At 48.6% G+C, this 17554-nt stretch overlaps 1 protein-coding gene across 1 annotated transcript in view; it reads right to left on the minus strand.

Annotated features, from left to right (window-relative positions):
- Positions 1–5844: 5844 nt before the first annotated feature.
- The window catches only part of REG4 (regenerating family member 4), a 27782-nt gene continuing 16072 nt past the window's right edge, over positions 5845–17554 (minus strand). Inside the window, 2 exon segments of the mRNA XM_019501981.1 lie at positions 5845–5854; positions 16515–17003. Of these exon segments, the coding sequence (XP_019357526.1) occupies positions 16930–17003 (74 nt within the window). The 3' untranslated portion in view covers positions 5845–5854; positions 16515–16929.

A 17554-nucleotide genomic window follows, 5' to 3' on the forward strand; every position in this document is an offset into this window, starting at 1 on the left:
ATTTATTGTATAATATGGTAAAAGCTTAGTGGCTCTGGCCAAGTTCACAACCTGAGGTACTAGGTGCTATGCATACCACCATTTCTCTCTCAGGACATCTATGCAAAGATGCAGTAAGTGGATACAAACAGCAAAGAGTGAGGTTGGTGTGAGGGTAAGAGGGTGGGCCAACAACAAGTACAATCTGGTCATCATAGGTCACTGGGAAAATGGAGTTGCTGTGCTTATCTCAATATAGGCCCACGAGTTATTTTTGAACAACCCATGTCTACTTTGGGAGAGGCAAGTGATCTGTTTTTAGAACTGCTCCCCTTTTATTTGCTAGAAACCTCAGCCCTTTCCATTTCCTTTTAAACACATCACTTCCCTTTCTTCTCCATTCCTTGCGAGGAACCCACATGAGGCTTTTGCCCAATTATGACCCAGTCTGGATCCCACTAAAGCCAATGGAATCTCTTTCCCTGACCTGCAGGCAGTCGTGCAAGTCCGTAGGGAGTACAAAATTGCTCCAACTTGCACTACCAGCTGGAGCCAAGCAGCTGCTGTGCTCCCCATCTGTGGCTGAGATACAGATCAGACAATGCCATAACCCACAGCCAAGCTCTGCCTCTCCTAGCTGCTGTGAAAGACAATGGGTGCAGGTGTCTGGAAAGGCTGCCTGTCTTTGTGAAGGGAGGGGTTGTTTTGCTGTCACGCAGTGCTACTGACAGCAGAATTCAGGCCAAAGTCCCCTTGTGTTGTCTCACTGAAGCGCTGCTGCAGTTAACATGTTTACCATGGGCAGCCTTTGCTCTGGCATTTCCGAACTTGTGAGGGCATGACTTTGCACCCTTGATGTTTTTTTTACCTTAGTTCTTGATGTAATAGCTACATTAAAGCAACCAAAACATCATGCTGAAAAAAATATATTGTGAGGCCTGCAAAGTTGACCCCTCAAAAGTTCAGAAATGCCAGAATGAAACTTTTCAACCTGAAACTTGAATATGCCTCTCTTGTGCATATACGCTGGGATACAGCCTTTAATTCCCCAGTCACCTGCTCACTCATTACTTTATATCTGGCTCAGGCCTCCTGCGTCTCACACCACCCAGGCCCTGCACTGAAAACAGAGTTATTTCATTTCCTCCTGCCTGTGTCTCTGCAATGGTCATGGCAGAATCAGAGTGTTTCACAGCCAGGAACAGATTAGCCTCTGCCATGGTCCTGCAAGGTGAGAAGGTATTATCCCCATTGTACAGATGGGGAAGTAAGGCACAAAGAGACAATGGCCAAACATTCACCAAAGGTCCACTAATGTTGGATGCTGTGCTTGACTCACCCAACGCCTGACTTGCCAGGGTATCAGCATTTTTATGTATTGTATGTCCAAAGCAAACTTCCACTGCCCAGTGCTTCTGCCAGTCTGACCCAGGTGCCTTACATTGGGTGTCTAGAAAAAAAAAAATATTAAAGACTACCAATGAAGCTTGGCTAGGATCTTATAGAAGGCTCCCTTCACCATGTAACCCAGATTTATTCCCAGAAAGGTCCAGCCCTCACAGTGAATGAGACAGGGTCCTGTGGGGAAAAAAATAGTTCATGAAATAATATTATAATGTGCGTGTATTTCTGATATTTCCTAAATGTTGAGTGTATCACTATTCCTTCACCATCATTCCTTGATGCAATTTCCAAATTAATGCACCCCTTCCTCTAAAATTCTGCCTTGTGGAAACACCAACACACATCTTAGCTTCATTTGTAAGATTCAGAGCTTTAAATCCATGGCACAGAACTCTAGACCACCTGTGGAGAACCTGGTACTGCCACGTGGAGAAAGTGCTAACAGTAGTAATCTGTTATAATCCTCTGTGCATCAGGTACTCGAGTGACACGACACACACTTCATCAGCAGGTTTTACAAATATTTGCCAACAGCAAGTTCATGTAGTCTCATGACTCCAGGATTCAGTTCTAGTTCTTGGGTTGCGGGAGGAAGGGGGCAGCAGAAATGCACTACTATTTAATATATTTTGATTCTATTTTCCCCAAGTTCCTGGTCCCCTCTGCACTCCTATCGTCTCCATTATACTCCCCAGTTCCTGAGGCCTCTTCTCTTATCCCCATGCCTATAAAGTCCTCAAACCCTCACCCCTGCTGCCCCCTCTGGCTCCTTCCCCCTTCTCTTTTCCTGCCTCACTGGTTCCTTTCTTCCACTGCTTCCCCGCCTTCTGGCCAGTGTTCCCTCCAGCTTTTCCATACCATCTGACTCCTGCTATTCCTTTACCCCATGCTTCCACTTCCTCACCCTCCCACATCCCAAGGCAGGCTATGTCTTCTTCCTCCTTGTCTGGGTGCTAATACCAGGGGCATTCAGAGCATGAGAATGTCTCAGTTCTGGCACCCAACACACTGCAGTGGCCCTCAGCAGCACCACAGTGGCCCCTGCATCCCTGGGCTAGACACTGGTGCCTTGTGCATATGGGGAGTGGTACTTACATATAGCCCTGTTGGCATGTAGAAGTTGTATGGGGCTGGAGCATGCCGACAGCATGGTCCGGTCCATGCCAGATGGAATCAACACAGAACTGGGCTTCCAAGTTCTAACACATCCCTACGGATGTTTCTTTATGGGAATGCCAAAAAACACTGCCTTGACATTAAAAGCATCCCCTGACAATCTTCAAGTCTCTGCTCCAAAGCACAAAGGTGAGAGAACTTAAAAATCAGAGAGAAGTAGGGCTGGAAGGAACCTCCAAAGGTCATCCATTCCAACGCCCTGCCTGAGGCGGGAACCTCTTTGCAAACCTACCACTTGCAAAGCCTTTGTTAACATGGGCACAACAACAACATGTTTCTCTAATCTCAGAAATGGCTGAATCCTGCCAAAAGCCATTCAACCTGAGGGCCTACACCCAGCAATTACATTCTAGCAAGTTATGAGCAAGCTTAATTACAGGTATTACTGTCCACCTATAGCTCCCTCTAGTATTAACCCATATTGTGGAACAGGATACCCTGAACATTTGCAAATAGGCTGTGGAGTTTGTCACCTGTAGCAGACCTGTTTGCATCCAGCCTGCTTAGGGAAGTGCATTTGGTAGCTCATATAGGAGAGGAACTTGGTGCGTCTCAGCTCCTGTGCCCACTTCACAAACTCACCACCATGCTTGGCACTCAATGGCAGACTTATTGTGTAACAGGGAGCCACTCCCTGGCCACTGTTAAAAGCGGGACCCTGAGTATAGCCAGGGTCATGGCTTAACTTACCCAGAAGCCACACTAGTCTTCCACTGCCACCAGCAGGCTCTCCAGGTACAGCCAGCAACTGGTTTTGACCCTTGTGATGAGTGAGATCCCAGGTGTGACTGGGTCACCACCTGACCCAGCTGGAAGTCACGCCAGGCCTCTGCTGCCACTGGTGGCAAGCCTACCCGGGGGTAGCAGGGGGGTCAGAAGAGCCGGCAAGCTCCAGATTCCAGCAATCCCCAGATGCTGGCGATCATGCGGCTAGGGAGCTGAATGTGATTGGCCACTAAGAGGCCCAGCAGGCCCAAAAGTGAGAGGGCCAAGGCCCATTAGTCCCCTGGAGAGGGGAAAGCACAGTTTCCTAGGGGAAAGCAGTGCAGCTCTGTGTAGAACCACAGAGGAAAAGCCTGGGAGAGCAATAAACTGGTGCTCCAGCAGGAACAAGCATCAGACATCTAGAGCAGTAACCAGTGAAGAATAGCCAGCGGGAAAGAGCAGGCCACTCCACTCTCTAGCACAGAGACTAGAATACAGGTAAACCACATCGCGCGGGGAGTGGCTGAGAGAAGTCCCAGTGGGGAATCGGTTGGCAGAGCCCACAGGCCAGCAAAGGGCACCACCAAGGAGGACAGGTGATTTTTCTAAAGCAAGGCCAACAGGGAAGAATGTTGCATCTGCAAGACCTATACAAGTGAGTAATGAGTGATGAGGAAAACCCCTCAACTAAGGGTGAGAACCGCATGATGGGTGCTGGACTCATAGAACATGTGCACCGATAAAAGAGGTGCATGTCAGCATCAAGCGAACCCCAAGGAGCCTTATTGGGAAAGGGAGTGAATAAGCATCAGTGACTAGGTGAGCTACCGGTCAAGAGACTCCATATTGGAAAGACCATAGTATTGGCCCTACAGGTGTGGTGAGGACACAGTGTAGGGAAGGTGGAGCCCTGTGAAGAGGACACACTCTTCATTGAGAGAATACTGTTTCCTCTCTTGGGTATCAACTCTCAGCTTCCCCTTTTGTTTAACATTAAGGCGTGGCAGAAGAGCATACAGAAGTGAGCAGCGGCTTTCAGGAAAAGCTATGGGGCACATTGCACCTGCTAACATAGAGCAGCCAAGAACTGCACAGCCTATAGATTATTCTCTATTATCTATGGAAGAACCTCCCCTTAGATCCAGGGTGAGGTTGCTGATGGGGCAGCAACTGGGGAAGCTTGCTATGTAGATAAGTCCCAGTTCAGTCACTGCAAGTACTGTCAACATCTTTGTTTACACTTAGGAGTCAGTGGAGGGGAAGGGGGGCAGCTACTCTGACTGCTGACTTGGGACTAACGAGCAAGGCCACAGCTATTGACAAGAGTATCAGCATTCCAGCCTCTAGACTGAGCATCAGCAAGTACAAGGAGATGGACTGAATGCTATGACATAAACTGACTCCACTGTGCACAACACTGTCCAATGAGTCCCACGGACAAATCCAAACCATGAGGCTTACCATGTTGTTATGGGTGTATTCTTCTTTAAGCCTAATTGTAGCTAAGACTATTTTGTGCAATCCCTCCACCTCTACTCTGGGACCACCTCTCAGAAGTAACTGCAGCAAGAAAAGAGTTCCAGTGAGCACCCTTGAGAGGCAGCATTTGCTTCAGCTACAGTTGTGGAGTCTGGTGGGACTTTTATGCTCTGAGAAATACTATGTCATCAAGAAATAAGAGAGAAGGGGAGCAAAGTATGTACATAGTGGGGAATTATGGCACAGTTCACATTCTGCACCAAGGACTAATTCTGACATTCCCTGACCTCAGCTTCCAAGACCTCATTGGTTTGGTATGCAACTTCCTATGTGCGACTAAAAAGATCTACACCTGGAGAAGGGTGTTTGTGCCCAAAAGCTTACAAAGAACAATTTTTCCAACCATTTAGTTGGTCTAATAAAATATATCACATTTACCCAAAGAACCTTGCCTGAAAAGACAAAGCCATTCTTCAGCACTCAGGGACTGAGTAAATGGTGTCCAACCCTTATCATGGACCACACCACAAATACTGTACAAAAAGTCCTTCACAAACTTAGCACCTCAGACTGAATGGGGGATAACCAACTGACTGCAATGAACACTCGTCACAGACAGCATTAACCATATTGAACTATGCTATATGCAGCGATGAATCGGTACCTAGGAAAGCACTTTCTCATTTTCATTTGCAAACTTCAAGGTCATAAATCAGTGGCCCAGAAACTCCCTGGCCTGGAACAAAATATTTTAAGCAAAGACATAGTGCTTCCTTAAAAGTGAACACTGTTGTTCTGCATCTGGGAAGCATTTGTTGGAAGGTGTGTACAATGTTAGGCCTGCCCACAAATTTCAAGTCATTTCTCATTCTCCAGACAGGATTCACACTGGAAGGGGATGTCAGCCATGCTGAAATACCATTGCTACATACTCCAATGCCACCAGCTGCCAGGAACATTCAGTCATCATAAGTGCTGCCCCTTGCAAATCCTTTAACTGGGGAGAACCCAGGCCACAGATACACAGGAGTATGGCAACAGCAATAGGGACCACTTTGCCCTTCCTGTGCAGCCAGCAAATTGCTGTTGAGAGAGGGTGGTCAGGAAGGCCCTGCTACACAAACTGCTTTGGAGTGTACAAGGGAGCCAGGCCTAATGCAAGACGAAGGTGGAGCGGAGATGGCTTTTGGATCAAGCCTGGGCCTGAACGCATAGGGCCAAGCTGCTGCGAGACTCTGCGCCCAGGCTCATGGTGCAGGAAGTTACTTTTGGTGACAAACATACCAAAAGGGAGGGAGACTATAGCCCTCCGTGCCTCTCCCCTGGATGCCGTGGGTAGGGATGCCTCTTGAACCTTGCCGTGGCTTCTCAGGACAGATGTTCTGTTCACCAAGCGACTTTGGGGCGGTTCCCCAGGGGCCTCACCTGACACATCTTTGATGGTTCGTTTCTTTGAATCCGGAGAACAATGTTTGGCCCTGCCCCCCTGAGGCCTTCCCTTGGTCGCTTCCTCCACTCCTTTTATGTGGGGCTCTGCCTCCCCTACATCCTGCCTACTGCCAACCGCGACATTGCCACTTGGGTCATTGAGGATGATGTCCCAGATTTTCTTTAATGCTCAAGCTCATAGGATCTGATGGCTGCAGACAATTGACGCTGCTCCTTCCCCGAGCGTCTTCTGCAGACCCCTTTTTCCTGCCTAGGCATCGTCCGTTCTTGGCTCTGTCTTATTCCCCGGTGCATCGTCCCTTCCTTGGACTGGATCTTTACTGCCTGTCAGTGGCATCTGTCTTAAGGTGTCGCTGGGTCCCACAGGACTCCAGTCTTCGTTGGTGCCAGTCGATGCCCACTCTGGCTCCGTGGGCGGCTCCCCTGGCTCACACTGGCTGTGGATCCCTGGGGCTACCCTCTCCTGGGGTGCCCACCAGATCCCCTCCCTGGGACCACTGGTGCGCTCCTGTCCCTCCAGACCGGCTGGGGGTTTCACTTCCAGTCCCCCTCACTGCTCTTCTGCCAGGCCTTTTATCCTGGCCCCAGGCATCCGGCAGGCCAATCAGTCCTGGCAGGCACGTATAAAACGTGCCCAAGCTGATGCAGAAGCCATCCCCAGCTCCTTCTGGCTCGTCCTTTTTTCTTCTCTTTCATCTTTGCCCACCACGGTTTCATTTTTCCTGCACTTATCTCCTGGCACGGTGTCCTACCACCTCCTGACTTCAGTGGGTAAGTCTTTTTCACAGAGGTGATTCATCAAAGCATTGCTGAAGGTAGGCAGTATTCTTCTAGTCCAGTAGTTATCAATTTTTTTTTTACACTCAAGGCATCCCTTGGAAAATGCCAGCTCCCCAAGCCACCCACAGCTCCAGCTTCCCACAAGTTACTGGCGACCATCTCACTCCTCCTTCTCCAGCTGTTAACTTCTGGTTTCCCAAAGAACCTGGAGAAATGTTAACTCCACAGACCTGCATCACATCTGGAGTCAGAGCCGTGAATTCACAGGGGAAAGCAGAATAGTTGGCTCTCAAACAGAGGACCAGAATGAGTTGCCATAGAAACCCAGGCTGAGCTCTGACAAAAAGGACACATTGCCAGATCCCTGGGAAGTCTGAAAGGTTCTCTTGTCTGGTTCAGAGCAACACACAGTGCCCAGAATGTGAGCATGCATTTTATTAGCTGAACCTTATGTACACAGCTCCCTGAGCCTAAAGACATGCTTATGCATAACAAGAGTATGTATTACCCTCCCTTCCCTTCCCCTCCTCCTCCCCGACACACACTTATATATTCAAATAAGTTAGAAACTATTTAGAACAAAAATGCAGGCCCTGGAGCCAAGGCTAGGAAGCCACTGACATTAAAGGAAGGGATCCCCAGTATTGTCAGGTTCCCACCTGAATAAATTGTGCTGTCATTTTGGATCTGCCTCAAACCTTGCATTTAGCTCATCGCGGGGCTGAGAATAACAAGTAGTCACAATCAACAGGATTTGCAAATATTCTCAGGTTTTCCTGCCCAGCCTCACCCCACAGCTGCTACTCCACCGTGGGGTGCCTGCCCACTGCACATTTCAGTTGTCTGACTTCTGAAATTTGCAATAGACAGAGCTGCATGGAGTCTTTTTCTTTAACCATGAGGGGGAAGGATGTGTTTTCTTTCAAAACTCAGCTGACCCCTTTCAACTCACACTTAGACATTTAAAAAGCTGCAGGCAAAGACCAAATCATAGGAAATTTCAGCCCAGAAAACAACAACTTGCTTGGAAAGTTTTGAGTACTAGAAAAATCCAGTGTCAAAAGAAAATGGAGTGCATGCTAAATTCCAGCAGTGAGCACTACTGACTTGATGGGTGTCAGTATTTTGTGTTGTGGGAACAAATGGATCCTGTGGGGATTGCACACACCAGGACAATACTGGATTGATACAGAACAGATGCGTCAAATAATTTCATGGGCAGAAAAATTGGGATTTTTTTAGTCTGAAGAAGAGATGACTGAGGGGGAATGTGATAACAGCCTTCACATACTTGAAGGGTGGTTATATGGAGGATGGAGACAGACTATTCTCTGAGGCTATAGGGGAGAGGACAAGAATGGATGGTCTTAAATTGCAACAAGCGAAACTGAGGTTGGATATCAGGAAGAACTTTCTAACCAAGAGGGGGGGTGAAGCATTGGAACAGAGCCTCCAGAGCAGTCGTGTCAAGCGCATGACCCACGGGCCAGATCCAGCCTGCAAAGCCATGCCATATGGCCTGCGGGGATCCTAGAAGGGCCAGGAATTTAGGGGTGGGGCAAGCAGGGATTGGGCCCACTATTGAAATGCAGGGTTTGGAGCCCTACTGGGAACAGTCACTGGCAGCAGGGTCAAGCAAAGGTGTATCAACCCCTATGGCCCGATGATGTTGCTTGCCCTATTGCTGCCACTTCTTAGCGATCCAGCCCTAAGAAGCCCTGCAGATAGAATCCGGCCTGGTGGGCAGGTGAGTTTGACACCTATGCTCTAGGGAGGATGCGCAGTCTCTGTTACAAGAACTTTTAAGTGCAGGTCAGATGAATTTCAGTGATGGATGGTTTAACCAGGGATGTTCCTGCCTTGAGGAGGAGGCTGGATCAGACGGCCTGCTAGAGGGCCCCTTTCAACCCCTTTATGATTTCAGCTGTTTGAGCTCAGAAATGGAATGTGATATGGAAAACCACACCTAGCTCCTCAATCCTTACATCAACAGCAGCATATGTCAGCTCACCTGGGTGCAAGCAACATTCCTCAGAGACAGCAAGCGAGGATGGAAGGAAGTTCATTAATACCAAGATGCTGCTGCTTTCATTCCAGTGACGGGAGACACAGGAATGACAAGAGATAGGGGGCAGAGACAACCAGCATGTAGCATGTGCACAGTACCACACTACAGGGGCAATACCACTTTCAGATTAGGAAGCAGTGTAGGCAAAACAGTGTTGCATGTCTCTACCTGACACTACAATAAAAGAGTATGAGCAGATCCCATTACCCCCTTAGCCAGCTTTATTCCTACAACTTGGTTCTGATTGGCAGCTGTCCCCAGTCATCATATGCTTTACTGCCCAAAAGAGTACGTTTTACTCTTCTAAGCAAAGTCTGGTGATGGGATGTACTGATGTGAGCCTTCCAGGCTGCTTTTCAACATAGGTAAGAAAGGTAAACCAGGCCAGCCTCTGAAGGTATCAGCATCACTGAGCTACAGACTCCAGAAGGCTGACCATTAACCCTTACCGTGTTAGCACCAATCCAACAATCTCACGGGAATCTGAAAGACACGAGTGGCATCTAAAGGAGAATGTGTGCAGTTCTCCACCCAGCGGGCTAGAGCTAGAGCTAGAACAGAGAGTCTCAACACTGATGGGTGATGAGGCACCCTGGGCTGCCCTGAGCCTGGGGTGAAGAAACGAGTGAGCACTAAGAGCTGGTATTTTCCAAGGGATACCTTGAGTGTAAAAAAGTTGAAACCGCTGGACTAGAAGAACACTGCCTGCCCCCAGCAGTGCTTTGATGGATGGTCTCCCTCCAGAAGGAAGTGGATGTGCAAGGTGAGGACACTGCTCAGTGTCATGGTGAGACTTTTCAATAAGATGCCAAAAGTAGGGAGTAGAAAAACCAAAATAACTGTCCTTTCTCCAAGCAAGGCAACAAAGGGCAAATCTATGCAACTCCAGAAGATTTCATAGATTTCATAGACATTCTGGCCGGAAGGGACCTCGGAAGATCATTGAGTCCAGCCCCCTGCCCAAAGGGCAGGAAGTCAGCTGGGGTCATAGGATCCCAGCAAAGTAAGCATCCAATTTGCTCCTGAAGGTGTAAGAGTTCTACCTAATGCAGGTAGAAGGCCTCAGAGACATGGAGAGCAGCCAAGGGAGGATGGCGGGAAACACTAATGTGAAGTTTCAGTCTCAGAGCTGAACAAAACTTCTGCTAACAGTAAACTCACTAGAAATATAGAGATTCAGCCAGGAAGAAAATGGTAGGAAAAATATCAAAGATGCCAAATCATCTCATGTGGACATTTTCAAGAGGAAGTGTGTTGTGTCAGAAATGCTGAGACAAACTACCATGTTTAGAATGATGTTTCAAAGTGGAATTTTTTAAGGGAGAAAACTGACCTCTATTAAGAGAAAAAGGAGCTGCTTTTGTTTGCATTTTGCAGGGGACAAAATCTTTGGTTCAGCCCGAAATAAGTTCTTCTCCCCACACCGATTTCCCACTTCAGCTCAAAAAAAAAAAAATAGCATGGTTCACCCCTCTCTACCCTAAAATGGTCAACACAGGAGACTGGGAAGGGTGCTAGAGAGATGCATGTACACATGGAGCACAGTTACAGGACACAGGCTGTGGCCAGAGGAAAAGCAGTGAGGAAATACAGGAGTTAATGTTTTAACGGCAATGTTAAGTCAGGCATATGAAAGGAGGATTTTCTAAAAGAAGGATTTTCTGAAAGAAAGAAAACTCTGGAGTATTTTCTCTCCTGCCTGTCTTGCTAAGTGGAACTGAATACTTTTATCTCTTTATGAGACAAGCATGATATATGATACACACCCACAGGGCAGGTATGTCAGCACCTTCATGCTTGCAGCAGTTCTATTTAATACAACTTTTAACAGTGCACTGGTAAAACAAAACAGGTCTGGGCTGGTATCTTTGCACTGAACCACATGCATGCATTTGGATCCGAGTCAACCTTCTCAGCTTGGCCCCACTCCTGCAGGATCATCATTCTGGTAGGGGATTTTGTTGAGGCATGTCGGGAGGGGGAAGAGATTGCTCGCATGTAAAACATTATGCAATTGTCCCATTTAAGCTTCAGCAAATGAGGTTGGGGACAGAGGATTTCCTACATTGTCTCTGGCTGAACAGTAGCAGCAGCAGCAGTTCAGTTTACCAGAGAGGGGAATTAGCAGAGCCAGGCAGGGTTGTAAATGTTTTCTTAGCTTCCAAACACCATCTTTAATGCTTTTGTCCTCCCAGCCCACCCAGCAGGTGGGGCAGTACTAGGAGCAGATCCAGGGGGCATGTGGTGGTGCAGTTGCACCCCGCTTTGATTTTTGATGCACCCTAAGTTTAACACCAACTGTCTAGCAGTGGAAGCAGCATTTCTATTCAGGGAGCAGTGAGGGGGTCACTTGACCTTGTGGCTCTTTATAATCTACCTTATTTCTTCTAAACTCTTCATTCCACAGGTATTAATGACCCTCTTTCCTTTTTCAATTGGCTTAATGTTACACTAATTAAGCTTTCTTTCTTCTGCAATTCTGCTGTGGGTTCACTGCTCCTGGTAATGTAGCTCCTGTTTCACAGCCTTACAGACTGTTTTTAACTTGAGCGAAAAACATTAACTCAGGTGTGGAAAAAGCTTTCAGCAAAATACTGGATGCACTGTGAAGATGCTCAGGAAGGCTTGATTTTGTTTTATGAATCTGAAAGAGATGTACTTTTACTGCTAATGACCACAGGACTAAAGAAACAACAACTTTTAATTATTTTTGCCAAGTTTGTTGTGGCTTTAATACGTAATACATGATATAGCAAATCAATGCTTCATCCAAGGGTGCTGAAGGAATTGGCTGGTGTCACAGCAGAACCACTGGCACAGCTCTTTAAGCACTCATGGTGCTCCAGTCAGGTCCCAGAGGACTGGAAAAGGGCCAGTATAGTCCCTATTTTCAAAAAGGGGAGGAGGGAGGAAGCGGGAAACTAGACCAGTTTGTCTCACCTCTATCCTTGGAAAAACTCTGGAAAAAATCATTAAGGATCACATTTGTGGGAGCCCATCAGGGGAAATAATGCTGAAAGGAAATCAGCACGGGTTCATTGCGGGTAGATCCAGCAAGCCGAAGCGCACTGCCCCATTCAGAGGCAGGCAGTTGAGGCGGGCGCGATGGAGGAAGCGCCAGTCCGCGAAGCACATGAAGCTCCCGCTGGGCATGAAGTGGTTGCTAGCATCCCACTTCGAGGTGACGTCGAAGACCTTGCCCTGGTCAGGTTTGGCCCTCAGGTCACCGGCATACTTGTTTCGGACAGCGTCCTTCAGGAACCTCTCCAGGAAGGTCCTCATGCGGGGCGTCACAGTGATGCGGTTGGCGTGCGGGGCTGGTCACAGGGAGACTCCCAGCTCCCGGCGCTCCTCGATCCAGGTCCAGGCACAGCCAATGTGGTTCCCGAGGCGGCACGTGGCATCGCGGGCTCGGCTCCACAGCAAGGCAAAGTCCCCACCGTCTCGGTCGGACTCAACCTCCAGCAACCATGTGCCCTTTCAATGCTTTCTAGGAGCTCAGTCTCACCTTTTTGTAGTGATGGAGGATAGGTATGTACTTACATTTCCAAGCTACTCCAAGTACTTTACAGCCCGGGGTGCTGGAGCCAGGAAGCCATTCATTCTCTGCCTTCTAGGGCAGGAATCGGCAATCTTTCAGCAGCAACAGAGCGAATTAATGGAGCTCAGTTTCAGGCAGGTCTGTGCATGCGACTTGGCTACTGCCTGCAACCCAGCCACCACCATATGCTGTTGATTCCCCACGCTGCTGAACGCAGGCTGAATGAAATCTCTTTGTAGGCCACATCCAGCCGATGAGCCGTAGGTTGCTGACCCCTGCTCCAGGGGAAGAGGGAGGTTTGTTTGCAAAGCTTGCCCCTTTTTCCCCAGCCAGACTTCCCTACATCTGGTGTCCTAACCATCATCAAACCCTGCACATGTTCTCACAGCCAGTGAAAGCCAAGACTTCTCTACTCCTTCCTGACCACCAGGGCACCTCTTACATACACCCAACTCAAACAGCTATGCCATGAAAACCCTGCCCCGTCCTGAACCCGCACACCTCTCCTAGTGTCTCACCCTGCCCTCACCCTCCTCTCAAACACCCTCCAGAGTGCCAGCTCCCCTCTCAGCTGTGGAAACCCTCCTGGGTTCCTCTTCATCACAGATGGGCCCATTAATGTCACCAGCTGCCAAAAAACACAGGCCAGTCCTTCCCTTAAGCTCCACCGTGCAAAAACCTTCTCTGACTACTGGAACCACCTGCCCTGCCCCAACACACAGGGGTTACTTCTGTATTTCATTACGAGCACATTCATATTCAGAGGGCAGGGGTGCAGGATGGGCTCTCTCAGCAATGCACACTGCAGTGGGATCCTCAGCCTGGGACAGACCCCTTCAAGGACCTGTGAGCCGCTCGACATGATCAGCCCTGAGCAGCCTGGTACCTGTTCTTGGACTAGCACAGGATCCCTCCCGTTTGGGGAAGACAATCTGGTGCCACCTAGTGGCTGCTTTTGAGATCTAAGAGAGAGAGAGAGAGAGAGAGGGATAATAATGACCACCTTATTTCTAGGGGGGTGGTTTTCAACCTGTGGTCCACCGACCCCTGAGGGTCCACAGACTGTCTAAGGCATCTGCAGAAGATGACCATGGTCATTTAAAAGTATATGAACACCCACATTTACAATTCAGAGGGATCTGCATCTCCATTTGAAAATGTTTTAGAGGTCCACAAATTTAAAAAGGTTGGAAATCACTGTTCTAGGGCAAGGCAGAACTTCTAATTGGCACCCAAAGGGGGCTGTGGGGGCTGCCAAGAACTGGCACTTTGCTAGAATCAGGACCTGGGTGTGTGACATCCAACAGTTTGAGACTGCCAATCATCAGTGGCTGTTTTCACATAACTGGTTTTTATTTCTAGATCTTGGCAAGTGGCTGGACTGGTTGGACCCAGTCCTTCCTGACAGACCTAAGCACACAGACTTCTCTCCTTTCAGGCCTCACAAAACACACACAACTGAGCTAAGAGGCAAAGCTAAGGAGCAGTAGTGGGGCTATTCTCCAACTTCCCCACTGGGTTTATTTTTGCCCCTAGTGCTTCTTCACCACCTCCCCTGCTATGCGCTCTCATATACTTCACAACAGTGCTCTGTCCTTCTCAGCACCACTTAATCTTATATTCAGGGTATGCTTTTCCTGTCCCTTTGATAACATTTTCCATGAAGAGCTGCAGACCAACTGTTGCAGACTCATTTGTGGCTTAAGAGCCCCAGTGAGAATATCACTGCCCTAAAGGCACTTGGCTTTACAGCATTTCCTGAAAGTAAGTGGGCTCCCAATTTGTCTAACCCCTCCCCTTGTACAACCCCTTGTAGCCAGGTCTCATGCAAAGGTTCATTGTGGGCTTTGCTCTCTGCATTTCATCAGAGGGCTGCAACACCATGGGCTGATCACCGTAGTGACAAGCTCTCAGCTGATTTAAAAGCTTTGAAGATCAGGAGTGAGGCCTTGAATGCTGCATTCTGGAAAACAGACCAGCTGCTGTGCAAGTATCCTGCCATCAAGCAAGCGATAGCCCCTTGTCCTGGTGAGGTAATGCCAATAAACTTGACAACATCCAAATGGCATTTCCATGGCTCTGTATCTCTGCTCAATGAATGGTCCAGTGCCCTGGCTAACAGAGTCCAAGTGCATAAGTTTATCTGCAAACACGACTAGGATCGATCTGATCAAGGAAAAGGAAGAGGGGAAAAACGGCTCAGGATCTGAAGGGGGCCCAGTCTGGCCTCCAACAAAACCACAGAATATTTGGGGACAATTCTCAGCTTGACAACTTCCTGAAAGCATCAGGAAAGCCTTGGCAGTGGCTGCCTGTGGTGTCAGCAAGGGGGAGCACCTTGACCATTTCACTGCTCTTTGGTAGGGACTATGTCTAAGCATAATTAGGGGCTAAGTATTAGATCTGAGAAGACCACACCCCAGGAGGTGCAGGCTGCTGTTTCCTGCTGTGCTCTCAGCATGAATTCATGCCTCTCCTAGCATCTATTTGCAGAGCCTTGCAGCTGTTTCTTTGTCAGCAGCTACTGAGGAGATACTGCTGGTCTCCCCCCAGGAGTAAAAAGGGGGCCTTGGGAAGTGAGCAGGTGCCTAAATAGATGCGGTAAAGATTCAGCCTCCAGTTTAGCAATGACAGGAGACCTTTAGGGGCCTGGATGGAAAAGGTTAGTGCAAAACTCCTGCCCAGGATAAGCCCTACAGACTACCCCACCTCCATCTATTCCCCATCCCAACAGGCCCCAGCCTGGGATGCAACAAGAAACTAGAGCTTTTTCCAGGTGCTTTAAGATCCACAGCAGAGCATGGACTCCACCACAGTGCCCCACTTCTCCTCCAACCTCTCCTCCTGCCAGCTGAAGCTCAGCACATTCTTGACTTCTGGCCTACATTTGGTAGCTTTGGGCCCCATCAGCACATCAAACCATGAAAGACATGTGCCACAGACTCTCTCTTGCACAGGCTCTAGTGCCAACATCTCCTGCCTTTAGCTTTTCAGGAGATGTTGTAGGCCCACTATCTTGGACAGTTTTGTGGACACCTCCTATGCTCTCAGGATGATCACTACCTGGGTCTGAGCACCCAGGGAGGCTAGCCTAGATGTGGCCAGCCACTCTGCAAAACCCTTACCAGAGTTAATATGCCCTATCTAGGGAAGCATTCCCTCATGATCCCATGGTTCTTTGTGCTGCTCTATGATTCTACACCAGTGAATTTTTGGAGAACTTGTCTGTCCTTGTGAGCATGTAAGAAGGATTGTGGGAAGGCCCTGGGGGACTATCAAGCACTCAAGGGATTAAGCTGACATTCCTCACCAGCCTGAATGAAAATGGTATATGGCCTCTAATGCTTTCTCTCCCTCACAAAACTAAGCCAGCTAGACTGGATGAAAGTATCGCTACACTCATGAGTGAAAGCCAAACAGGTGTGGATGAGGAGTGGGGGGCAAACCCACGCAAGAGTCCAGGCTAACTGCAGTGACAAGTGTCCTGTGACCGCGTTCTTATCTGTGGTAGAGGGTGAGGATGGGCCTATGGAAACAGCTTCATTCCATAGCATTCCCTAGAAAACCAGACGTACCCGCCAACCATAAGACAAAACCTGGCACAGATGAACAGAGGTCCTGTGCACAGACCTGTACCATTGCTGTTTATTCAGAGATACAGGTTAGCACACACTGCCAGCAGCTTTCAGGGGTGAAGGAAGGAGCAGACATTCCCAAGATAACAGGATCATTGCTTTGCCTTGCAGAGTCACATCTGATGTAGGCCCATTCAGGACCAATAATCTTTCCCTTGTGATAGCTGGGGAAGAGGGGTGGGCTCAGCTTGTGTAACATGAGCTGATGGTTCTCAGCCCAGTCTTTAGTAAATGGGAGTCTACATGAAGAGACTTTGGACTGATAACTAACAGGCCCTCCTGTTGGTATCACTGGCACAGAGTCAATAGGTCATGGGGTAGAAATAGGGTTTTCTCTCTGTAGGGCAGGTAACACAGGGAAGGATTATGCTAGAGATACTTAACACAATAATAGATATCTCCAAGTGAATCACACAAACCTCTGAACTAGGAAGGGGGAGACGGCCTCCAGCCTGCAACTATGAGATTTCACATTCTACTGCCATTGGTTTGAAGCCGTTTAGTAGCACAAAATTCATTCAGCAAGAGAGACATTTAGTGGAATAAAGCCAGCCCTGCTAAGACAGAACAGCAGAGATCACTGCAGGGAATAGTCATGGCTTATGGACAAGTTGTGTGTTTCTCCTTGGCAGGAACTAGATCAAGCTTTGCCATGTGACGAAGCTGTCAGGATAGCACAAGGAGCAGGGACTGGTGGCTGTGGGACCTGCTGCTCAGTGTAGGACTGTGTACTTGCACACGAAGGGATAAGCTTCACGGCAGTCAGCACCAGACCACTTCTTAAATCCTGCAAAGAAAAGCAGCAGTGCAGTTACTGGTACAGATATTGCCTGTGTTAGGAGAGGCATTAAGATCACTGCACAGAAGTGTTGAGGGAGTGAAGAGATGCGAATGGAGACTAGCACTGGGGCAAGCTCCCAGGGGTGTGATATGGGGTAAGACATGTTCTGTGGAGCTGCAAATTGTGCCTGGTGCATCAGATCCTACAGTGAGGAAATGGGGTATGGATGAGACTAGCAGGAGCAGGCCCAGTGTAGTCTGGCAGCCGGATGAGTTCTGCCAGGATATTCTCAGATCAGGAGGTGAGGAAGGGTTGGACCTTGTCTAAGAAGTCAAGAAACAGGGATGCCAGAATAAGAAAAGATGTAGTTGAGGCAGAACTTCCTAGGAGCAAGGCAGCAGTGGCAGAGTATGCCCAACTAGGCTGGGAAGTGGTATGACAAGCGGCCTTGATGGAGGTGGTGGGATGTGACCAAGCATTGACCCATGTTGTGGCAAGAAAGCTTTGCCGTTCTGTGGGGGAAGCAAGGCTAATGGCAACCAGCTGTGGATGAAGGA

This window comes from Gavialis gangeticus, unplaced genomic scaffold, assembly GCF_001723915.1.
Source record: "Gavialis gangeticus isolate Ggan-Ray unplaced genomic scaffold, GavGan_comp1, whole genome shotgun sequence".
Classification (NCBI taxonomy): domain Eukaryota; kingdom Metazoa; phylum Chordata; order Crocodylia; family Gavialidae; genus Gavialis; species Gavialis gangeticus.